Source organism: Tiliqua scincoides, chromosome 5, assembly GCF_035046505.1.
Source record: "Tiliqua scincoides isolate rTilSci1 chromosome 5, rTilSci1.hap2, whole genome shotgun sequence".
NCBI lineage: Eukaryota > Metazoa > Chordata > Lepidosauria > Squamata > Scincidae > Tiliqua > Tiliqua scincoides.
In genome coordinates this window covers 72,291,406-72,317,663 of record NC_089825.1, presented here as the reverse complement: position 1 = coordinate 72,317,663, position 26,258 = coordinate 72,291,406, and the positions used below count along the sequence as shown (strand labels likewise).

General features: G+C 44.2%; 1 protein-coding gene across 1 annotated transcript in view; it reads left to right on the top strand.

Annotated features, from left to right (window-relative positions):
- The first annotated feature begins 1,314 nt into the window (after nt 1-1,314).
- TECRL (trans-2,3-enoyl-CoA reductase like) overlaps nt 1,315-26,258 on the top strand; it is a 35,062-nt gene continuing 10,118 nt past the window's right edge. Inside the window, exons 1-7 of the mRNA XM_066628874.1 lie at nt 1,315-1,670; nt 6,173-6,224; nt 8,404-8,448; nt 10,481-10,584; nt 14,426-14,541; nt 20,279-20,384; nt 25,331-25,403. Of these exons, the coding sequence (XP_066484971.1) occupies nt 1,437-1,670; nt 6,173-6,224; nt 8,404-8,448; nt 10,481-10,584; nt 14,426-14,541; nt 20,279-20,384; nt 25,331-25,403 (730 nt within the window). The 5' untranslated portion in view covers nt 1,315-1,436. The remainder of the gene's footprint in view (nt 1,671-6,172; nt 6,225-8,403; nt 8,449-10,480; nt 10,585-14,425; nt 14,542-20,278; nt 20,385-25,330; nt 25,404-26,258) is intronic.

Below are 26,258 nucleotides of genomic sequence, written 5' to 3'. Positions count from 1 at the left end.
ATTCATCAAAGTTGCATCTCTAATGTATTTATTTAAATTTTTTTCCCTGGCCCTCAACACTGTACCAGATATTTGATGCAGCCCTTTGGCCGAAAAGTTTAGAGACCCCTGGTCTAGCCAGCCATCCTGCTTTTTCTTTTTTTTGTTTGGTAGCTAGCTATGAATAGAGCCCAACCTGCTGGAGGCAACTCTTCCTGCTGCCTCCCTAGAGACTGATGACATAAGCGCTGTCTTTTTTATAATTGGGCAAACAGAGGTGGCTCTCCCTGGTTGCATAGGCAGCAGCTGAGCTGATTGGCAGCTCCCTTTGTTCCCTCCATATGTGTGTGTGTGTGTGTGTGTGTGTGTGTGTGTGTGTGTGTGTAGAGGAAAGAGAAAGAGCTTGGGAAAGGCAAAAAGCTTTTCTTTCCCTTGCTGGGTCAGGTGAGGCTCTGACTACCCTGCCTTCACTGAAGTCAGTCACTGTACTTACAATGCTCAGCTCAGCTGGCCAGTCAAAATGTGATGCTGGGCTGGTTGTAGCCTGTGGCCCATTGTTGGCAACCTCTGAATATGCTATCACTGTGAACATTTAGCTATGGAGTACTTGAACTTGTTTGTGCTATGCTTGGGTTCTGCGTAGATTTGTTTGGACCACATCTCCACCCAAGACAGGTAGAGCCACTGACAACACATGCTCGAGGTGTTGGGGACTGGGTCACACATTCAATACCAGATGTGTAACCACTTCTTTCTCTTGGTAATGTCTGAGCAGGGAGGATTTGATCCTAAATGAATGTGTTTGCAGTGGTTGTGTACGTAGACTCCTTCAAGTGTGGGAGGCAAGAAGCTTTCGTTCCTTTGCTTTTGCTAGCAGATGACAGCATAGTGCAATTAGAATGAAAAGTCACTACCTACAAAAGTGTATTCTTGGCTCTGTGAAATATTTGACATTATTTGGCAATCACTTTACAGTATTTAATGGTTTGATTGACCAATCCCAAGTTTAGTATAGAAATACTCTACATTAGGAAGCATCCCTTGTGGATGACATCTGACTTGCATTTTCATAAACGAACTCACCCTGCTTCTATAGATAATGATGGCATTCATGCCATATCTGTTCCTTTATAGCGCTGAGATCTTTTTTAGGGACTGGCTTGTCATTATTGGGGAGTCATGATAAGGTAGAGAGCAGGACATGTTGTTTCAAACACCGTGTTTAAAATAAAAAAGAGCAATGCAGCACAACACAATAACAAGCTAAATATAACCATGGATTAGAGAGCCATTGTTTCCAATCCTGCTATATAAACCGTGGGCTCTCCAAATGGAATGCCACTTGACCTCTCATGTTCCATCGGCCTGTGCTTGTATTTAACTGATGCTGGGACAACAGATTGCTCCTTGGAGGTGTCCTGTGTTGACATGACAAGTCATAGTGCTGTGCCCCAGCCATGTTCAGGAGACACAAGCAAAGCACTCTCGAGCACAAGAGGGACCTTGCCATTCCTGGAACTGCACTGCCCATGTCCCAAAATGACATGAGGTCTTTCTTCAGCTTGTCTCAGCTTGTTCTCTCTGCTGGCCACCTGAGACCACTGCCAGTCTTACGGCATTCTAAAATCACTTACTTTGAAGTGGAGATTCTTGATGCCCACAGCAAAAAGCAGATCTGTGTTGTGGATAAGGTAGGGTGTGTGTTTGTGTGTGTGACCTTTCCATGCGCTGTGGAATGTATAATCTAATGACATTGCTTAGAGACTAGATTTATTTTCTGTTCAAAATATGACTTTAACAGAAAATATTCTTTGCAATGCAAGAATTTAAAAAAGTTGTGTATTTTTTCATTCTCAGATTGCAGGTGGTTGGTTTGCAAAATCAAATTGTGCCATTTGTGGGTGGTGACCATATTGTAGCAAACATTTAACTTTCTTTATTAGGAAAGATAGATTTTTGTTTGTGTAATTAATTAAAAGTGCACTTTAATGTGGACTTTAACAGTAAACTACCCTTGAGTGCACAAGCTTGCTTTCATGAATTGGATGTATTTTGCTGTGATCTTCCCTCCACTTCTCCCAAAATGAAGCCTCTCATGTTAATTAGAACTGTGAACAAAATATTTCATAATATTAGACTACTGCTTTCTGTTATGGGAAGAGATGCCAGTGAAGCTTGCCAAGTTCCTGTTGTGAAACAAATGTTGGGACTCATAATTATGGAGGCCTGGGGTCCTTAGGAGGTGGCATTAATCTCCAGCAGATTACTGAAAACCAGTTTGGAGATTTTAACAGAGCCTTGCTGGTTAAGACTCCAACCCTCACAAGTTCACTGGATACAGCGGTAGCCATTTTGGTGCCGCTGTAACTGGCTTCGCCAGGGAGGATAGGATTGGGCTGCCCATGACATTATAATACATCAGTGTAGGAAGAAGCATCTTCAGGAGCAACTTCAGTCAGAGTTTGCACATAGCACACAGTCATGCCAAAAGAGGCTGAACTTCATACTAATGTGAGTGGGGGTGACCAGGAGGCTTGGGAGAGGTAAGGGAATGTATTTTTTTAATAAGCCCCTTGATTGCCAATGGATCTCTTCAGACCTGCGCCAGATCTTGAGGTGACAAAGGGGCATGTCACGTGGCTCTGGAAGGGATAGCATCCAGTGTAAGTTGCTCAGTCCAGGTGACATCATCATCATCATCATCATTATTATTATTAACAGTATTTATTTACCGCTTTTCAACTGAAAGTTCACAAAGCGGTTTACAGAGAAAAATCAAATAATTAATGGCTCCCTGTCCCAATAGGGCTCACAATCTAAAAAGATGCAACCCCAGCAGACAGCCACTAGAACAGACACTGCTGGGGTGAGGAGCGCCAGTTACTCTCCCCCTGCTAAAAAGAGGAGCACCCACTTGAAAAAGTGCCTCTCCTGCCTCACTGGCCCTCCTCCTGATCTGCCTCATCCTGCCCATCCCATCAATTTATGAAAGTTGGCACGGCTCCTCTTCACCAACACCACATGTGGGGTTATCCCTGCTGACTATGGCAATGGCCCAGCAGTGCATAGAACAGCGTTTACAAAGCTGTAGAGCTCAGTCAGAACACCAGTTCTGAAAGCAGTCCTGCCCAGTTGGATTGGGCAATCAGTTTTAGAACTACAGGCACAGTATGGTGGTTTTAAATGGCCAGAATGTATAAGCTGGCCTTTGTTAACATATTTATGTATTTGTCACAGAGGGATAATAAATAATAAAGATGACTGAATAAATTTTCAGTGAGTGTTTTATGGGCCAGTTCAGGTTCTCTGCATAGTTCATTGCTCCTCCCTAACCACTAGGAAAACCACAACAATTTTTTGCAAAATGATAAAAGGCAGAATGAATCATGAAAATAAGTTCAATAATGCAAATCTACTCAATTTGTAAGATTTATGTAAGTCTCCTGTAAAAAAAATCAATATTTCTTCATAGAGAATTTTGATTAGCTTGCTGCCAAATTTTAAAATGTGTGTATTGCACGTGTTTTGGCAAAAAAATATAGCACAGAACCCTGCTTGTTGTTCAGGGATATTTCCTCCTGAGTAGAACTATTGATGTAATGAAGGTAATTGGCATTAGATTCAGGGCAGACAAAGAACTACGACATCGCACAACAAATATTTAACCTACGGAATTCATTTTTGCAAGATGTGCCTGTGATGCTGCAGATCATATTCTTAGAACAGATGGTCTGAAAAGGGGATCTGATAGATTTATACAGGATTGGTATATCCTGCTCTGCATGTTCAGAAGCAGTACACCTCTCAGAAGCTGCTGGGGGAAAGCAGTGGAGAGGGGCTAGTGCTTTCATGCCCTGCTTGTGGTCTTCCTAGAGGCACCTCCACTCTGATAAACAAAATGCTGGACGGGATGTACCTGTGATCAGATCCCAAATGCTGTGTTTTTGAAATCATATTCTGTGATATGTTCACTATGCTTGTGAAACACTTTGAGTTCCTCTTCATCATGCAAAACAGATACCTAATTCTATGAAATATTTAGAGCAGACTAATTCTAAAATGCAAAATGTTGGGAGCCAGTTAGGGGACTATCACAAACCATTCCACTTTTAAGATCAACTCACAACTCACAACTTTAGTGGTTGAGTTTTATATTTTGCATAAACTTTTAAAAAATATTTTAGAAATCCTGGTTGGCTGGCAACCTTCAGTCTCGAAAGACTATGGTATAAGCCTACAGCACCCAGTATTCCCAGGCGGTCTCAAATCAGAGTGACAGGAATACATATTAAGACATGCAAAACCTATCCTTTATTTCTACTGAGTTTTTCCAACCTCATGTTTTGAAGATATGTGTGGAAACTCATCTGTCTTTGTTATCCTTGCTTTTGGGAAGTGCAGTCACACATGGATTATTCCACGAGATGTGAATTCCACTCTTTATATGTGGAACTCCTTGTCACAGGACATTGTGATGGCATCTGGCCTAGATGTCTTTAAAAAGGGATTAGTCAGATTTATGAAGACAATCTCTATCACAGGTTACAAAATGTGATGAGTGTATTAAACCTCCGTGTTTCAGAGATAGCCTATATCCCAATGCCAGATGCAAGAGAGTGGCAACAGCACACAGGTATCTTGTTGTCTTATGTACTCCTAAAGGCATCTGGAGGGATAAACGGGAACCTGAACTAGATGGCCCTTGGCCTGATCCATTGGGACTCTTCTAATGTTTTTAATGCTATGTTCTTAAACATCTAGCTAGATCAGGGGTGCCCAAACCCCAGCCCTGGGGCCACTTGCGGCCCTCGAGGCCTCTCAATGTAGCCCTCAGGGAGCCCCCAGTCTCCAAAGAGCCTCTGGCCCTCCAGAGATTTGTTCAAGCCCGCTCTGGCTCAACGCAACTTCTCTCAGTGTGAGGGTGACTGTTTGACCTCTCATGTGAGCTGTGGGATGAGAGCTCCCTCCACTGCTTGCTCTTTCACATCTGTAATGCAGTAGAGGCAGCAAAGGAAAGGCCAGCCTTGCTTTGTGCAATGCTTTTTATAGGCCTTGAGCTATTGCAAGACCTTCATTCATTCATATAAGTTCAGCCTCTAGTATCTTAATTTATGTAAACTTATGTAAATTTATTCCAATTTTAAATGTAAATTAATTCTTTCTTTTTTTTCCCTGGCCCCCAACACAGTGTCAGGGAGCTGATGCGGCCCTCCTGTCAAAAACTTTGGACACCCCTGAGCTAGATTATGCAAGAGCAGTGGGAAGACACTGGGAAGTGCAAGGATCCTGGTATGGGGCAGCCAGTCCCCCAGGGAATTCAGACCTGGAGAGTCTGGCTCTGGGGTCTTCGGCTTGAGAGAGTGCTCACTGACAAACTCAAGCTCCACATTGGGACCCAGGCCAATCAGTCTTCACAGCTGATTTTGAAGGGTTGTGTCTCATCCTCTAAAATCTACTTCTTGTCTTTGTGAAATCTATATTTTTATTTTAATATTTTGTCATAGGGCATTATGCCTATAAACAGTAAATAGAGGAAAAAAACACCTTCTAGTAGTATAGTACCTCCTAAGCAAACCACTTGTTTGCTTGAATCTTGCAAATAGAGGGAGGGACAGCAAAAATAATCTCTTTCAGGCTTTCATCTCTTCTGAAAGGGCCTTATCAGCATTGAACTCTTGCATATATCTCTCTTACACTTGTAAAAAGTGCTTTCATAATCAGATATTTATGTTATATTCTTGTGTTGTGGTCAATGGATCCCAATTTATCCATATTTTATAATAATATGTAAATGACTGATTTAATGTTAAAAATATAAAAAATAGGATTATTGATTATAGTAGTATGTATAACTATACAGGAATGGTGTTTGTGGCAGAAAGATTCCTTCCCACCCCCATGATGCAATACTTATTGGGTCTCATAAATACTGATACTTTACCCAAAATTATAGTAGGTAGGAAAATTCACATTTGAGTCCCATTGATTTTAACAGGTACACAACTGCTTAAATTTCTTCAGCTGAGAGCTAATTTAAAGGTGTTTAGCTGGGGTCGGATTGTGCCCTGGAATAGGAAGTAGCAAACAGCTGAAAGTTCTACAGTTGAAAAAAACAGCTCTTTGGGGTCGGTTATAACTTAAAAGTCTAAATGGGAAAGCATACAAATCCTTTTCTTTCTTCCCACCCTTTCAGGTGCCGCCTTCATCTACTCTTCTTGATGTAAAGCATAAGTTTCACAAAGTATGTAAGTAACTGGCTGCTTCCTGCTTGGGATGAACCAATGTGTAGCGCAGTGGCATCGCTAGGGGTGTGTGGGCCGCACTGAGTGACGCGCTTGGGGAGGTGACACCAAATTTTTAAATCTTGGTATTTTCAAATAACACCATCTTGTTATGCATCAATCGATGTGTAATTTCATGTAGAATGCAATGAAGTGAACTGTGTTGAAATACCTCTATTCTATCAAAAGTTATAGCCAAAAACCCAGCAGAGGCAGGGCAATGGTAATCACCACGCCCACCGCCCAGGACGTTGCCCCACCCACTGCATGGGAAGAGGTCCATCATAGGGATGATATGCTGGCTTCCCTCAGCGGGTGACAAACCCTAGTGACACCACCAGCATAGAGTGCTTTAAGCAGAAAATGTAATTATATGACCACATTAGGCTATGTTGATAATCACTTAACCACACCCATCAGTGTTTGTGCCATAGCATAGACTCACATAGATCAACCACTTTTATACCTGTGATAAATCAGACGGGCTCCTGCTGCTTTCTTACCAGCTCTAGCTCCAGGGAGGCTGCTGCCTCATGGCCAGTGCTGTTTGCCATTACGTTTTGTGACACTAGTCCAGCAGTGCAGCCCAGTCTGCGCTGTTATTAGGCTGTTAATCATATTATATGTATATTGTTTAGTAATAATTGTCCTTTAGTTTTACTGCCACGGAAGTCCCTGAACAAAACAAGTGTCAGTGTTCACATCCCAGTCAAAGGATCCCATTGCTCTATCAATAGCATTGAGTGTAACAAGAGAACAAGCAATGTATAACTCTCTCCCACTGAAATAATTGACCTTAAATCTTTCGACTTGGGCTGGATCATGCCATATATATGTATATATTCCAGAAAGAAAATACTCCAGATGGTTTAGCTCCTTCTCAGGAACATTTTCCACTCTGTGGGGCAATGAAATGCAGGGTTGTTGGAATGATATTGTTATCTCTATGTAGTTACTGAGAAGTGTTCTTGAGAATTCTCAGACACTCTATTCCCATCCACCTTAAATGACATTTTGCGTGACCTTTTCTATTTAAGGGCTGCACAATCTAGACATGACATTTCTTGATGTGGTTTGCTTTCATATAATGTATCTGCCCTGTTTGATACGAAAGACACAAATACATATACATATGTATATTTCATATACAAGGTTTTTCTGTAGACTTCAAATCACCATGTTAAACTCCCAGTTTTCCACTGTGCTATTTTGTTATTTTCTTCCCTGAGACATAATGTGAAATGCATTTTTTTCTGCAACCAACATTGCCTGGGTAATTGATATTCTAATGGTATTGAAAATCACAATTCTGTCAATATCTGTCTGCATGCTCCATGCAGCTACTGATTTTGATGCTGAAAATCAACTTTTGTGTGAAACCACTACAGGTTAAAGATAAGGCAGGAAACTGGAGCTTATTGGCCCCAAGTTTTCCAGAATGTCTATCGCAATAGCTGTCAAAGAGCTCTCTTTGCTAAATCAGTGGTAAAGAAAGCAATGTTATAAGGAGGGACAGGTGGAGCATGTTTATCCATGGATTTTATATTCGTAGATCTGGCTCAACATGGGTCTCCTGGACCCACACTGAATGAGAATTGGCCCCACTTGAACACATTGAGCCAGACTTGGCCCCACCTGAACCCTCCAAAGGTGATTGGATCTGTGCTCTGGTTGCCACTGGTCGCCCCCGGGGGTGCTTTCTGAACCCTGCAGAAGCCGCGTGTGTCTGCCCACAGCCTATGTGGGCTTCAGAATGACTGAAAACATCGAAAACGTTGATGAAAACATCGAAAGTTTTTTCAGCCTTTTCAGCCATTCTGAAGCCAGTAGAGGCCATGGGCAGATATGCTAAGCCTCTGCGGGCTTCAGAAAGCCTTTGAGGGGTGACCAGAGCACAGCTCGGTTAATTCCAAGGCCCCACCTACGGGGGGGGGGGTTATACAAGTAATCGTATATTACTGCGTTAGTGCCAAAATGATAAACACTGTGTCTTGTAAGGTGGCTAAGCTTCATGCAGGATCTTATAATATATAAAGCAGACCAAACCAGCAATTTGTTTGCCAGAGTGACTCAGAATTTCATGCTCTTCTCCTTTAAAAAATGCCTTGGAGTGAAATATACTTTTTTTATTGCTTGAGAGTAGGTCCCCAGTGGTATCCATCTCGCGTAGGCCTGCGACTAGAACGCAGTAAGTATTGGTTGCTCTGCCAATATATCTGATGCATGCTATTCTGAAGGGAAAGAATGGATTCCCTTATTTCAGCAGTTCTCAAACTCACATGTCAAAGTTTGCACTGCTATAAGTTTTTGCAGGGTCGGGGGATGGTGGCCTCCACTGGGGACAGAGGGGCTATTCTTTACTCACAATGTGTTTGCTATGGCCCCCTGGGGCTGCTGGCAGCCCCATGAAACACTCTACAGGGCTACCTGCACCTCAGAACTTTGATCAAATGTGATTGCAACACACTTCTGGATTGCAACTGCAAAACTGGAAGTGGGTTGCGATTGCATTTTTTCAAACTTCTGAGGTGGGGGAGCCCTGCAGAGGGCTCCGCAGGGCTCCCTGCACCTCCAGGAGCCTGGTGCAAACAGAGGATGAGTAAAGAAAAGCCCCACTGTCCCCGGTGGTGGTGTGATCCTGGGGATCCCATTACCACCATCTCCCTGTCCTTTAAGGGAGTCAGAGATAGTAGTTCTCATGCTGGTGGGTCATGACCCACCAGTTTGAGAATCATTGCCTTATTACATTTTGTGCACGAGGGTAATCTTCTATAGATGTCAATTGTTGTATTTTGCAATATTTATCATGTTTTCCCCCAGTATCCTCATCATTATGCAAATGGACCATCTCTTTTTATGTCTTTGGTACTATTAGTTTTACCAGAAGGTTGCTGAAAAGTGGAAAAGGTGCAGCGAGCCAAGGCCTCAACATCCATATTCCAAAATTGTCAACACCCATGATTGCTGGTGATCCACAGCCCTCGTTTGCTTGCAGTGTCAATGACTGTTAAGCCAAATGACAGTCTAAGGGCTGGATTTGATCCTGGCATTTTATGGCATTTTGATGTTGCCAATCACGAGCCACTTTTCTTTATTACTCCTTGCACAACAGAGTTTGTAATAGCCATGGGAACTGGGCTTTATTCACAAGACTTGGTTCACACAGTTTCTACCATCTTGTGCAGAACTTCATGTATGACTGGTTGCATACATGAACCCTGGTAGCAAACATGAACACTGCTCATGCAGTCTTCTTACCATTGTCCAGGTTACATGTATTCACTGTGTCGAAGTAATGTTCATATATTGCATCACTTTGTAAAAACATTTAGGGTCCAATCCTATCCAACTTTCCAGCACCGGTGTAGCCGCAATGCAACCCTGAGGTAAGGTAACAAATGTTCCCATACCTTAAGGAGGCCTCTGTGACTGCTTCCCCACTGTAGAATGGCACACGTGCCCCACTGGCACAGCTGTTCTGGCACTGGAAAATTGGATAGGATTTGGCCCTTAATGTTTTAACAATATTAAATAAATAAATATTAAATAAATAAATAAATAATATATTAAAACATTAAATATAAAACAATTAATTAAAACAGATTGAACCCCTATGGATCACATAAGCAATTAAGGGCACAATCCTAACCCCTTATGTCAGTGCTTTCCAGCACTGACATAAGGGAATGCAGCTCTGAGGTAAGGGAACAAACATTTCCTTACTTTGAGGAGGTCTCCGTGAGTGACACCCAACTGCAGGATGCAGCACACAGCCCATTGGCACAGCTATGCCAGTGCTGGAAAGCAATGACATAAAGGGTTAGGATTGTGCCCTAAGCTGCTTTTGTTTAAAGTTAAAATTAAAGTTAGAAGTTAAAATGCCAGTCCATGTCAGCAGTCAAATGCTTTCTTAAATAAGAAGGTCTTGAGACTCTGCTGAAAGGACTCCAGCAATTTCTTAGTCCCAAGGGGATGGAATTCCATAGACGGTGCCACCACTGAGAAGTTTATAAAGATCCTGTGTGTGAACTTCCAGCAGAACTCAAGTGCAGATTCAATATGTAACCACCTGAATGTTACCATTGTTTTATAATGCATTTCAATAGTTATGTTTTACAAGAAGACCTCATGTGTCCTTCTTAGAGACAGTTCTAGGATTTGGGCCAAGCGTGTAACACACAAGTAACTGCGTTGTCACCTGTTCTTTTTTGTTACTATAGATGGACCGTATCTGAAAGATTCGCTTGATATAAAGAGCCTTGCAGCTTCTTCTATCATTACTTTGTATTTCACAGACATGGGTCAGCAAGTCAGCTGGACAACAGTAAGTATGACCTTTGTAAAACACACACACACACACACACACACACACACACGGTGGAATTGTGCAATAGCTTTAGTTAGTTATTGCTTCATTGGTCTATCTTTCTCTGTCTGCTTCTCTTTAACCTTTAAATCTGGCACCCCCAAATCTGCGAATCCAGTACCCACGGTTTCAGTTACCCACGTTCAAAAATCCCTTCATGGCACCTCCCCATGGCACAAATTGCTTAACCGCTTCTGCTTCAAGAAGGAAGCAGCAGAAGCATTCACAAGAAGCAGCAGAGGGCTGAAAACACTACACTAAGCTCTTTGAACTCTGATAAACATCATATTCTTTCCAGCCCCCTGCCTCACTTCCTGTGAGTACTTCTGCTGCTTTGTTCTTCCATTTTGCAGTCAGCAAAGAGCCAGAAGACCAGGAAGAGTGACAAGAAGGCTGCAATCTGAAGCGGATAAGCAATCCCCCCATTTGCCTGACGGGGGGATATTGGAACATTTTTGTAGGGTCCCCGTTTATCTGCAGTTTCCATATCTTTGGAGGGGGGGAATGTATCACCCACAGATATGGGGGAAACACTTGTACACAGAGCCTTGCATTATGCCTGATCTCATTGCCCATACTTGGTGCTCATTTGAACTGAGCTGAAAATCTATTCCAGATTCCTCAGTCCACTCTAGAGTGGTGGCACAAGACCAGTGGTGGTGAATGCCACTCGAATCCCTCCCAAATGCTGCCTCTATATGCATCCCCCGTGGACTGGGGGAAGGTCAGGCACGTGAGTGAGCTCGCATGCCCCCATCCAGAGCTATAACTATGGTGGACCCTGAGGGGCATCCGCCCTGGGCACTGCACCAAGGCTCTGCCCTGATTACAGAAGAGAACGGCATGAGCGATGAACAGCAGGGGGCTTCTCTCCAGAAGAGAAGGAACTGGGTGCACAATTGGCTGCAGCAAGCGCCCCTCCTCTGGGGAGAGCTGGGAGGGTGAGGCACCCGTTGCAGCCACATCGCAGGCCCTGCCCTCAGAAGAGCCTGCATGTGACGTCATGACATCATGCAATGTTATGATGCCACTGCCCTGGGCGCTGTGGCAGTCCATTATGACTCTGCCCCCATCCCCCTTCTCTTTACTTGCCTAGAGTGTGGGAATCCAGTATGCACTGTTCCTGCTCAAAGCAGAACTGGCACAGAGCCAGGAGGCTGCAGCTCCCTTGATCAATAAAGGGAAGTGGAGTGGCTCCAGCGCACCTTTGGTGTCATGGCAGCCTCCCTCCCCTTCTTCCAGCAGCACCAGAGGGAGAAGGGAAAAAAAGCTATGTCAACTTCAGATTGCCTGTACCTGCCAACTTAGTGGTCTGTAATCAGTGTGGAGCTGTGGCAACTTTTTCTCTTGTCCCTCCTCCCTTCTGGAGGAATAAGGGGGCCGCCGCCACTGCCATCTTCTTATATCTTGCTGAGCCCTCAGCAGATCAGAGCCCCCAGTGGAGCAGCAGACTGAAGTGGTGCTAAAGAGATGGACTGGGGGCTCATCCATTCACTGCCTCTCCAAGGACACAACTCCATGGGACCAGGTTTTTGTTCATGGTCAGGCCAACTGTGCAAAAAGACTCTTTTAAGTAGCAGACATATGTAACAGTACACAAGCCTCTTTGTTTTTGCTGCAACAGACAATACCAATATAATCCACAATCCAACTCTGACAGTTGTTCCTGTCTGGCAGTCTTTAAGGTGCCATAAGTTTACAGGAATCTTAGTTTGTGGCTGCCTAAGAAAGGAATGTTGATCATCCACCATCAACTGCAGGTGGTTTGCCATAACAATATTCTCTGAAAAAAATGGATTAGTTTGCAAATTCAAATATGTATACTTGTTGAGAACACCAGAAAGCTGCCATATGCAGTTCCAGGTCAGCGTCTATAGAGAAATTCATTGGAAGTAAAATTCTGGAACATCTGGTGAGTTATGATGAGTTAACCAGAATTCAAAATTCAGGATATGTAATATTACCAAAAATGCTGAGTCACTGTCAGTTGAAACCTCCAGACTATTTAAGTAGATGATACAGTCTCTGAACTGGAGATTATCTCTGTTATTCATGGAATCAGAAATTACACATTCTTTCCCTCTCTTTCTGCCACATATAAATAGATGATGACATACAGAAGTATATTAAGCATGCAGTACATTTTGTATGAGTTAGCGCTGGACTATTTTCTGAATACTCATCATGCTCCAATTTTATCAGTTAACTTTAAGGAACTGAATCCAGTGCTTCACCTAAAATATGGTGCAGCTGTTTTTCTCATTGTTGCTCTGACATTTCTTCAATGTACTTTTCCCTCCAAATGTCAGTAAGCATGTTTTATTATGTTGTGCTCTTGCCAGCATAGTAATTTGACTGTGTAAGCTAAAAAAAAACTTGAATCTATCAAAGTTTTCCCGTGGTATTGTCAAATCTTGCTGATTTCTTTTTTCCAAAACCATGCATTTCTTTTTCTTTTTCCCAAATACATGCAGTCAATGAAGCATTAATTTTTCATGAAAACCAGAGCTAAGCTGAAACTAACTTGTTAACTTTGTAGTCTTGTTTGCAGACTGCAAAGCTGCACACTCACATTCGTAGATGCAAAGTTCAACGATTGCACTCTCTGTCCAAACCCCACCCACAATTTATCTTCACATTCATTTCTTCCCTGGCTGTTCACCACCATTTTGTTTTTCAGTGTTGCTCTGCAGCACAGACCAGAAACATCAGGAGAGTTACCTGGTTGCCCAAGAAATGTAAGAATGCTTCCTGTCAGTGGTGTAGCTAATGGGGTGCAGGGGGTAGCAGCTGCACTGGGCATCAAACTTTAGGGGGGCAACAAACTGAGCTTGATGCTAGTTACGAAAATTGTGAAATCTTGGTATGTATGAATACCAACATGTAATATAGCATTGGAAAGGTAATTTAATGCAGAGTGCAAAGAAACAAACTGCACTGGAATACCTGTATTCTATCAAAAGTTATGGCCAATTAACCATCAAATAAAAACAACTATCTTGTGGAACAAAAAGTGGATTTACTTAACTCCAAACTGACCTATGAGATTGATTGTTCTGAGTGCCAATGGGATGTTATTATGATACAGCATGGAACCAATAACATTTTACTTTTTTACTTAATTAAATTTGATTTTATCATGCAGGGGGGCTACAAAATTTTCTTTGACTGTGAGTAGCAGATAGATGCCTTAGTTATGCCATCGACTGGGGGAGGCAGCAGAGCAAGTGGGTGGTGAGCTACTGGGGGGAGAAGGTGGGTTCCTCCCAATTTTCACTTTTTAAAAAGCTCAGGCCATGATATCACTTCGGTTCTGACATCACTTGCGGGGTAACATTTTGAGCTTGGCACTGGGCTACACGATCATTAGCTACGCCACTGCTTCCTGTCTTTCTTTCCTGTGCTGGCTCTGATAATTTTGAGACTGCCCCAGAATAACCTACAGGCAGCCCAATCCTGAGCTGCCCTGCATGCAAGGCTGCCGGGGTGTCAAAATGGCGACCACAGCATTCAGTGTACATTGGGCAACCTGCTGCAGTTCCTCGGGGTAAGGGGACATTTGTCCCCTTCCCCCGGGTAAGGGATATAGCCCCTCAATGGGGTGCGTGATTCTGCGGCAGCTCTTGAGCTGGCACAGAAGGAGTCCTGTGTCAGGCCATGTGACCCAACATGGGGTTCAGGATCTGGTGGAGCTCAGCTCTAGGACTAGATCCTATAATGTGTTTTAATCCGTGGCTTAAAGACTTGAGCAACATATTAAATTAAGCTTTATGTGTGTTTTTCATTTTCCTTTTTCCAGGTTTTCCTAACTGAATATACTGGCCCTCTTCTAATCTATCTGCTCTTTTACATTCGTCTTTCAAGTATTTATGATGCAAAAGAAAGCACAAGAAGTTTCCGCCATCCTGTAGTTCAGTGAGTAAGAATGTTCTGAGCTATGCAAAGTCTTCCTAACATACACAAGGAAAGGTATAACTTTATTGTAAGTTTAGTGTGAACATAGCTTTGCCTGAAAACGCACATTCTTCTTTCCTGCCAAGAAGAGCTCCAGGGAGGTAGTTTCCCCTTCATGCTGTGAATGGTTGTAAATGTTGATATTATCAACATTTTTCACCCAGAGTAGTTTTGCAACTTTTTCAAGCATGAGCTTGGGCCACCAAAATGTTTGGACCAGACTCGAGTATTGCATAACTAGCACGACTAGGATCAATGAACAAGTAAATGGCAGACTGGAGTCTTTTGCCCAAGTGCTCTGTTAGACACCCAGATTAAGGCTCAGACAAGGTAAGTATGAAAAAGAAAGTAAACCTAAGGAACAAAATACATGTAACTGGGTATGCATAATTTTGCCTAGTTTTCCCTCCCTTTTGTTTATTAAATAGCATGAGGTGAGTGCTAAATGGGGGAAAACTGTGGGGGTGACTTTAGGACTTTTAAAATGTTGTGGTTCCAATTTTGATCATACCCTTGCAAGCTATTAATAGAAGAAAAGGTTTTCATTGGCAGCCCACTGAAATTTTTACTCTCCTATAAATACTCTGTGGCAGGAGCAATCAGGGTCAGAACCACACTGGGGCAAAGTTCTAAATCTCTCTAACCCCCATTGTGATGCCATATGTTTGTCATGGCAGTTTAAAGGGGAAGAAGGTTGATAGATGGCAGATATAATCAGAGAGCAGGCTATTGGGGCAACCTCATTATGAGGTTATGCACATGAGTAACAGAAAGGAAGAGAGAAGTAATTTCTCTATAAATAAACATATGTAGTTGCAGCGGATTGGCTCTGCTGTTTTAAAATGAAATATTATGGTTCAAAATATAGGTGCCGCCAGGGATGGGAAAATCCAGTGTGATTTGTCTCAAGTTGAAATTAGATTCAGAAATGTTTAGTCACCACCCCCCTGCGACTCAACTCGAAAACAAATCATAATGGGGGGCACTTTCTGAGTTGTACCTTCGCAACTCTGAAGAACTTGAGTCGAGTTGCCCCCTTTAAAAACCCAGCTGTGGAAAAAATGAGGCTGCTGTCAGGGGGTGTATGTTGGAGTTCTCCTTTAATACTCCCATGATGTTCCTGCCCATCTGTAAACCGGGTGGGAAGGGGTGGGAGGAACTACCTGAGAGCTGGACCAGAAGCAGCAAGAGAGAGGAGGGTCACATGCAGCTCACTCCTACCTCCCCCCCACCCATGCAAAAGGAAACCATTAACCCTTCCTTGTCTCCTGGCTGGAACTTTCCTGCTGCTCGCCCAGTCTGATTGATGGCCCCATGAGGCTTTCCATGCCACAAAAGCAGTATGCAAACACACCCAGACACAGGCAGACTCGGGTTTGCAAGCATGGGAATAAGTGCCGAGTCAGGGGGCCCTGACTCAAGTGCTTTTCTAAGTCTACCACAAGTGCAACTCACAAGTCCACAAGTCAGCAAAAAACATGCATTTTCACGACTCAAATTCAAGTTACCTGACTTGAGTTCCCATCCCTGAGTGCTGCTCAGGTGGTAAGTGGGACCACATGGTGGGAGAATGCCCATGCTTAAAGAACTGCACTAGTCCTTGCCAATTACTGAGCACAATTTAAGATGCTGGAGATAACCTTTGCAACCCTGCATACATGCTGAAATTTTTGGTTTAAATGTGGTATGTAGATGTCTTTTGTGATTTAATAATAACATTCTTAAAATTCAAAGTAAGGAAAAGTAAGAAAGATGCAGCCAAACTGGAGCAGGTTCAGAGGAGAGCAACGAGGATGATCAGGACTGGAAGACAAGCCCTATGAGGAGAGGTTGAGGGAACTTGGCATGTTCAGCCTGGAGAAGAGAAGGCTGAGAGGGGATACGAGAGCTCTCTTCAAATAGCTAAAGGGCTGTCATATGGAAGAAGGGAATAATTTATTCTCAGCTGTCTCTGAAAGCAGAACTAGAACCAGTAGGTACAAACTGCGAGAGATTTCGATTAGACATCAGGAAAAAATTCCTGACAGTCAGGGCAGTTCAGCAGTGGAACAGATTGCCGAGAGAGGTGGTGGACTCTCCCTCACTGGAGATTTTCAAGCAGAGGCTCAACAAGCACCTGTTGGAGATGCTCTAAGAGGATTTCCTGCCTAAGGCAGGGGGTTGGACTAGATGACCTATTAGACCCTTCCAACTCTATGATTCTATGAACAGCAGGAATGCTGGAGGGTGGATGGATCAGGCAGTGATTGGGGGTTTACAAATACAGGGGCCTGAATCCATGGATTCACTTATCCATAGATTCTGGAGGCGAGGGGAACTCTGGAGGGTCCTTTAAGCCCAGCAGAGGCCGTGGACATCCACAGACATCAGACAGAGCCCTAAAATGAAAAAAAAAGCCACTTCCAATTTTTCGTAAAACTGAAAGTGACACTTTTAATGCTTTCAGGGGCTTCCCCGGGCCCCTAATGTCTTATAATTCATGAAAAATTATTTTTAAAAAGTCACTTCTGGTGCTACAAACAAACTGGAAGTGATTTTTTTTAAAATTCTAGGGCTCAGTCTGAGTTTGGCAGAGGCCACAAAGAGATGTCCATGGCTTCTACTGGGCTCAGAGGACCCTCTGGAGGTGAAGTAAGAGGGGGCATTCGCTGGTATCTGTGGTTTTAGTCAACCACAGGGGTTCCGGAATGGAAGCCCACTGGATACCGGGGCACACCTGTATACACACCTGTGAAATGTAGGAAGGTAAGAAAGTGCCAAGTAGATGAATGTTGCTTGGTAAATAAATAAATAAATAAATAAATAAATAAATAAATAAAAATACTATAATAAGAAGAGAAATTATCCAATACATCTTACAGCAATTGTCTCAAGTCAGTGAAACTGGGGGAAAAAAAACAGCCATCATCTTCAGGCCATGTGTATATTACAAATGTAGGCTTCTTTGTCAGTAATTCCCCCTCCCCATGTAACACTGGAAATTATAGTACTGTGATTAGGAAGGTTATCAGAATTAGTGGCTCCCTGATAAGTTTCTCAGACTTTTTGGAAGGCAGGGAAGGAGATCTTCTCACTAAATTTTACAAAAGCAGCCCTTCGGGGGCTGCGTGCTGCAGATAGTCTTCGGCACTGGCGTAGCTAGAGGGGGGGCAGCTCCTCCCCCTCCCCTTGGGAGCTATTTGCCTTTGTTCCTCCCCCCCCCCATCCACATGTAGGCTTCATAAATTTTCATTATCATAAAAATAAGAATGTTTCACAGTTAAACTATAGGGTGGGACTGTGGAGGAGTGTTGCCATCTCTTGGGTCACCAGCTCTAGAGCTGTGCAACAACCCAGAAGAGCATGTCCATCATCCAGAAGGTTCTCATGACCCTATAGCACCAAGGAACAGGAGGGTCAGAGAGCACAGCACCGCCCAATTATTTGCCAGCTCATGCACTGAAGGCATTCCTGGATGATCCTGCAACTGACTGATTTCATTATGTTCCTCACTGCTGAGGCATATTTGCACAGCCAGCATGAGGACTCTTGTGCTATTGCAGGCTTTCCAAATGTCATCTCCATCATTGATGTGACACATGACCACATGAAATGCCAGAAATGTACTGCAACAGGCATCGCCTGTATACCCAATAGCCAGGCAACCTGTGATACATGGGGACTCTTTACCAGTGTTCTTTACCAAGATCCCCAGCAGAGTGCATGATGCCCAGGAAATTGATACCTCCACTTTCAAGGCCACCCTGACATCAAGGCCAAATGCAGTACACCAGCATATTTCAAGAACAGGATTGGGCCATTAGCCATGAGTAAGTCCCATTGAAGTAAATGGGACTTAAGTTGCAGTCCAATCCTATTGAGGATTGGGCTGGAATGCATATCCAGATCCTATCCCCTTTTCTGCAGCCTCCCTGCCCCCTTAATCGATAAATCGATTTCACTGGCACAGGTCTGTGGATACCCAGTGCAGAGCGGTAGGCTTACAGAGGGAATTTAAATCCCCTCTCAACTCTGAAACCTCCCAAGCTGTGCCCATTTTGGTTGCAGCTGCACCAGTGGGGGAAAGGGAAAGGATAGGACTGAGTTCTTAGTCATGTCTAACTTTCTTTGGTATACAACCCAATATTAAAATAAAAAATAACAATCAGGAAGACCATATGTTTGCTAAAGCTAATTCAGCAGTTGCAAGAGCATATCCTCTTGGGTGCACACTGGAATGTAAACACAGTAATTCCCTTTGGCTGCAGAACAGCCTTATTGCCATTTGCATCTCTTCAAAGTCCCATGGGCTCTATATGCCCTTACAAATGTTGCTGTGCACAAATTTTTCATTTGCAAATACTGATCAGCATAGGAATTCAGAAATAAATGCAAATTGGGAGGTGTGTGGGTGTTTGTGACCACCCAGAGCTTCTACTGTGAACACTGGGCCCCCTTTCTTTATTCCATCAAAAAGAAGTGTCATTCCAAACCCTGCCTGGTGGGGGGCAGGACAGAATCCAGAATGATTTTTCCATCTGCTGTCATGCATAATGTCAGTTTTCAAAGCTGTGGCCATCATGCACATGTTCTGGCTATCCTCCCAGGATGAATGCCATGGCAAGGGGAAGATCAGCCTGAGTTCCACCATTGGCCAGAGAAGGAGCAGCTGCAGGGAAGTTGCCTCCCACTCCATGCCTAAAACAAGAACTTCAGCTTCAGGTGCCAGTTGTCTGGGGACTGAAGAAGCAGATGGAGGCATGAGGATTTGTGGGGTTGTTCTGTTGTTATTGTAAACTTCCTTGGGAATAATTTTGATTGAAAGGCAGGGTATAAATCTATAAATAAAAATACCTGTGATAACAGTGCATGACCTGTAGTCACACACAAGACCCTAGCTTAGCAGTTCCTAAACTGTGGGTCCAGGATCCACCAGTGTGTCATGACCCAATTTTTGTGGGGTTGTGAAATGGACAGGACAGATTAGGCTATGTGCATCAGGGGTTAAACAAGTTACCACTTGGGGAAGGGGAGAGTGCTCCTGCCCAATCACCATTATAGCCACACCTTTTGGCATTTATAAATCAGGCAGCAACCTCTAGGGGCTCTAAAATGTTTGGGAACCATTGCCCTAGATCACAATAAGAGGTGCATGACAGTGCCATGCGACAGATGTTGATGTGGCTAACATACCAGCTGGTATGCAGATATGTTGTTCCATGCTGGATTTCAAGGTTAGCACAATCTGATGTGCTGTGTGTGTGTGTGTGCGTGTGTGTGTGTGTGGAGGGGGACTGTGGAGGAGGACTGTTATTCTTTATTTTAAACAAGTATGTGTAGTATTGGTCCACTGGGGACTGAGCTGTAAAGCTTTCTGAAGGAAGTTTCACTGGGTAATGGAAGGACCTTAAGTTGAACCCTGGCAAATTATTCTATTTGGCTTTGGACAAGTTTCATCATCATCATCATCATCATCATCATCATCACTAATAATAAATAATCAGCATTTATGTTGTGCTTTATAATGTTCACCATAATTCACGCATTGGTTTTAGTAATCCTTACAATAACTCTGAGAGAAGACAGTATTATTATAATTCTCACTCTGCGGATGGGAGGCTGAGGACAGCTTCCTAAGGTAACTGAGATTTACATAGGCTGCATCAAAAGCTTCAATGTATTATTTGTCTTTGTTTCCCTTTCACTGTTGTTTCTACAGTTTGGCGTGCATCTGTCATTGTTTACACTATGTCAGACACCTTCTGGAGACGCTTTTTGTTCACAAGATTTCGGAAGGACACACACCCCTGAAAAATATGATCAAGGTGATTGTAATATATAAAATATACTGCAGAAATGAATGAGAGAGGAAAACACTGAAGGAATTGATTTGGTCTTCAAAGACTTATCAATTCCACATGTCTTTCCATACATCATGCACTTAGGATACATGCAGCCTCAAGACAAATAAACACACACATTTCCATCTACTTGACAGAGCTATGTGTGTTGAGTTTGCCCATCATTTGACTCTCATGACAGAAAAACAAAACCTTTTCGGAAGTCCTGTTTAGGTGTTAGACATCACACAGATGTTGGGGGGTGGGGGCAGAATGTACTGTTCAGCTCCACTCCCATGCTGATGTGCTCTCAAAGACTTACCTTTGTGAGCATGGCCAGTGCTCACTTGTAGCAACAAAGGCTGGACATAGAGAGAGATGCTGATGGAGATCTCTCCTCAGGTGTAGCACTTGTCTGTGTAGATGAATGTTGGTTAGGGGGAGAGTGGGGGCAGGACTTCAGGAGTGCACTGGCACAGTGGCGTTCCTGGGGGTCCCAGCACCCGAGGCAACCACCGGTTTTTTGCCACCACCCCATTTTGCCCCTCTTTCTCCACCCCCCTGCACCTGACCCGGAAGTGATTGCAGTGACGTCATCGTCAATGCAATTACTTCCACGCAGCTGCCTCCTCCGTTCCCCCTTTGAAAACAAGGGGGAACAGAGGAGGCAGCTGAGGCCCCCACCGAGCCTTCTGTGCCGCTTGGAAGCGGTGCGGAAGACTCTGTGGGGGCCTGGGAAGCGGCACATGTCTCCTCAGAGGCGGAGCAGGCGCACCCCGGGCCGGGAAGCGGCACGCACCTCCTCCAAACAGAGGAGGCGCTTGCCATTCCCCTCTGCCTCTGAGGGACGCCCTCAGAGGCAGAACAGGTGCGCTCCGGGCCAGGAAGTGGCACGCATCTCCTCCGAATGGAGGAGGCGCTTGCCACTTCCCCTCTGCCTCTGAGGGACACCCTCAGAGGTGGAGCAGGGGTACCCAGGAGTGTCGGTTTATAGTGATTATAGGAGAAGACGAGATGGGCGCCCTAGAGCGTCAGTGCCTCTCTAGGGCACCTGGTGTGCTCCCTGGGGCATTTGGTGGGCTGCTGTGGGCTGCTGTGAGATACAGGAAGCTGGACTAGATGGGCCTATGGCCTGATCCAGTGGGGCTGTTCTTATGTTCTTAGGGGAGGGGGAAAGCTCAGTCGGTGCCAAGGCGCTGATGGAGAGGCAGCAAGCTGCCTCTCTGCAGCGCTCCTGGGCACTCCTCGGGGGCGGGGGTCCGAGACGCACCCCTGGAGGGTCGGCGCTTGGGGTGTTTGCCCCCATCTAGGACCGCCAGTGCACTGGCATGGTAAGGAGGAGCTTAGAGACATGGTCATACTTCCCCATCCCAAAATGGAGTGTGTCCATATGAGGTCTAACACCTAACAGGTCTTAAAAGTTAATGTCACTCAGTTGGCCTAAATTACATTGTGAGCAAGAGGAGTTACAAATGAAAGAAATGTCAGCCATATAGTGCAGGGGTGCCCAAACCCCGGCCCTGGGGCCACATGCAGCCCTTGAGGCATCTCAATGCAGCCCTCAGGGAGCCTCCAGTCTCCAATGAGCCTCTGGCCCTCCAGAGATTTGTTGGAGCCAACACTGGCCCAACGCAACTGCTCTCAGTGTGAGGGCAATTGTTTGACCTCTTGCGTGAGCTGTGGGATGAGAACTTCCTCCACTACTTGCTGTTTCACGTCTGTGATGCAGTAATGGCAGCAAAGGAAAGGCCAGCCTTGCTTTGTGCAAGGCCTTTTATAGGCCTAGAGCTATTGCAAGACCTTCATTCATTCATGTAAGTTTCATCTGTAATATATTCATTTATGTACTTATGTAAATTTATTCAAATTTTAAATGTAAATTAATTCTTTTTCCCCCAGCCCTCGACACAGTGTCAGAGAGCTGATGTAGCCCTCCTGCCAAAAAGTGTGGACACCCCTGGTGTAGTGGATTAGCCTTCTCAATGTTTCATTTGGTTAGTCTGATGCCAGCAGATATACATTGTATTTCAGTTTTAGAAATGAACTTTAAACCAAAGAAGGGAAAGGATGAGGTTGGGGGGGGGGAGAGTTGGGGATATCCAAGCCATTAGGCAACTTGAGACATCTGGCAAGGATAGCAGTCAGCAGTGCTTAATATATTTTAAAATAGTAATGGCTAAAAGTTAGCAGTTAATGGAAAATCCCAACTAGTCAGTATTATTGCCATCTGCCAACCTTGTCAGCTGACAGGAAAGCAGCACCAGGATCTGAAAAGCATCAAAGTATGTTAATCAAAAATGTTTTGCAATGTATTATTAATGTCTGTCCTGCCAGTCTTCTGTGTTGATCAAGTCAGGATGCGCAGAGCTCCCAGGCATTTTCATCTAAAGGGGCTGAGGGTCAAACCAGATGTGACCTTGAACACCCCCAATAAGCCTTCCAGTTTTTGTTTTATTTTAACGAACAGCATGTGGTGGAGGGACAAATCTGCCTGAAACTGTGGTGGGCAATGCAACTTTTGGTGCTTTTATCTCTGCCAACGAGGATCACACCTAATTTGACTATTAACTTTAGCAAGGTTTCTGTATTCTTCTCTTCAGATCATGCATTGGGAACTGTTACTGAACCCACTGCCGGACCCAGCATGATCCACTAACACATCCTGCCCTAACTTTGCCCCAGATAAAACCAGGATTCCACTACCCACCCCATTCACCCAGCCACACATTTTGGTTTTGTTCTCTGTCTGCACCCAAGCAAGCTAGTATTTTTGAAATCATATTCAGCTGACAAATCTGTTCATTAGTAACAGAAGTCAATGGGGAATGACTGTTTGTGTCATCCCTCACTAACAGCTCTGTGGATTCAGGGTTTGTTTGTTGCTTTTTTCTATACAGGAAGAGCAGAAAGGAGAATAAAATATTTGAGTGCCTGATGCTTTCAGGCAAACATATAAAAGGTAAACAAGTAGGATTGCAAAATTACCCATGCAGGAGACGTCTTGGGAGGCATGCATATTTCACCAAAATATTAAATTCTTCTTCAATTTAATGATCAATTCCCCAACCTCCTCTTTCTGATATCCAGTCCACCATACACTGAAAGCATTTCACTTCTCACATTACAGGTGTTCCAGAATCCCCCGTTCCAGAACTCTCCGCTGATAGCTGAAATGGCAGATAAGGGCAAAAGCCCATCCCCAAGGTCTTGAGGGGCCGCCCCCCCTCCAGAGGTGAGGGCACCTCCCGAGGGGATGCATGCAGGGGTGCACATTGGGGGGGCCCAGACCTGATCTACAGATAAATGAATCTGTTGATATGTGGATGTGGGGCCCCCCCTGTACATCCCAAGCAGGGAAAGTGTAAACAGGGAAGAAAAATGTATTAGAATGAAAATGCACCCAGTCCCCCTCCTGATGTCTGCCTCACTCACCTATGCAGTGTGAGAAAAGCTGACTTGCCAAACGCTTGCATCAAGTACATCAGGGTATTAAAACTACAGACTGGGGCCATTTTCACCATGGATGCATTTCTGAGTAATTGCATTATCTTGGAAGAACAAAGCTGCAGGTATCTCCTTGCTGCAGGAGGTATGTTCTCCTGCATCTCCCCTTCTGGCACTCGGAGTGGTTGCGCAGCACTCTGAGTGACTGACAGCTTTTTCTGCTTTTTTTTCTGCAACAATAGTGGTCAGCTGCTCAGAACAGTTCGCAACTGTTCCGAGTGCTTGAGACCCAGAAGTAATTGTGTTGATGCCACAATTGGTGATGGCACTTCTGCTCAAGGTGATGTCAAGTGTCACGGGTGCCAGAGGGGCAAGCTACATCAGTGTCTTTGCATGACTTCTCTCAAATGTGTTCCTTCATGGTTCAAATACACTTTTCTGATGTTAGAGGAAGGGCGTAGCAGCCACCAACCTGTTAGCCCACAAGTACATCTCCCTAGTAACATTTGATAAAAGGCTTGTGTGATGTGCCACTGTTGTATTCAGCACTCTGCAAGCTGGCACCAATGGATTGGAACAAGGGTGGGCAAATACAGAACATGATGACCTGCTTCACACACTTCAGTAAAGTGTAAACATTTCTTAAAAGCCAAGTGTTACCAGATATATGCATGAAAAAGGGATACAGGTAAGCAGCAGCCCTGCATCCCCCATAATATGAGGTTAGGCTCTGAAAGTAACTATAACTTTGTTCTGCTGTGACATTCCTTACTACTGGGGATATAGCTTTGGGGTTTTCTTGTAGTCTTAAATGCATTAGTCTGCCATTTATGACATCATAGCCCAGAAAATGGTGTGCTGTGCTCATAAGGAGTGCAACAGTCCCGGTGCCTTGTATTGTAGGACACTCCTACTCTAGGGAATGAAGGAAAGGCAAAATAGTAGGTGGGGAATCTCAGCAGTAGAGGAATTGAATAAAGAAGGAATATACTGAGATTTGAGTATGGATAATGGATTGGTAATCCTGGAGATTTTAATATGGTCTCTAGACATTTCCAATATTATGTTGGGGGAAAATTCTCCAGAAATAGTAGCGGTTGCATAGCCCAATCTTATCCACACTTTCCTGGGAGTAAGCCCCACTGACTTTAATGGGACTTACTTCAGCGTAGCTATGCATAGGATTGGGCTGGCAGTTGGCAATCTTATGAACAGCAGCAGCAGGAGTTAGGGCCAGACCCAAAGAAGGGCATGAAGGGGAAGATCCACGATGACATCTGAATTGTGGAATTATAAGGTCTTTGTTGGTATAGAACAAGTCACAAAGCCCAAGATGAAGGATGAGAAAGGGCCCTCAGTCACAAGAGCCAGGATCTAGTGTGCACAGGTGTAAAAAAGTGGGTGAGTGGGCACTTTCAATATTTTACCTATCCTGCCAAATACTGTGGCGGCAACATATCATTCTGTTATTATATTTTTCATTACAGGGTTGTACTTTTTACTGGGGATTCACTTCTTGGATTGCTTACTACATCAATCACCCACAGTATACTCCTCCGTGTAAGTAGAACACATGAAACATATTTGAACCTTTCAGTGAGAGAACTAAAGCTCAAATGGAAAGAACCAGGATGCCTGGGCCTCGGCATGTTTAAGAATTTCATTCCCATGTTCCAGTTTACGCATCTGATCCAACCAAGATTCCAAATAATACTGGGGTATCAATCAGGTGAATTATAGCCCAATCTTATTCTCCCTGGTGCTGCCAGTTATAGTGGCACCAAAATGGCTACCGTTGTATCCAACAGGGCTAGAGTTCACCAAAGAAAGCCCAGGCCCTGCAATGGGGCTGTTTGAGTCTGCAGCAGCTATTTTACCAGTACAGATTGAAAAGCCCCATGTTGGACTTCGTTGTCCTATGCAGGGCATAGGTTCAGGTGGAGCCTTCCTCTGCCAGTCCCTTCCCTGCCCCTCCACCCCAGAACACCTCCACCCCATCCTGAAAAGCCACACTGCCACCTGACATTGCTACTTACCACTGGTGGTTCCACAATGTCCTCCTTAGCGCTCCCTCCTCGTTTATGGCATGTTTGTGACACCCAGTGCCAGTGGTATGCTCATATTACTAGTGCTTTTGATCCCATAGGATTGGGCTCTTTGTCTGGTTACTCCATATTGTTCTTTCTGAAGTAGATTGGCAGAGGGTGGGGTATATAATATTGCCCAAAATTTTAAAAATGTAAGTTGCCTGGGGAAACTTGTAGCAATACAGTTCCCATGTATATCAGCATACTTAGCAATAGAAGCCTCCAATGTTAAAGAAAATGTGTGAGATTAGGTAATATGTTGAAATGAACTAGCTTCGTGTCGGCTTCAGATTCAACTCTCCATAGACTATGGCTGCAGTCCTATCCA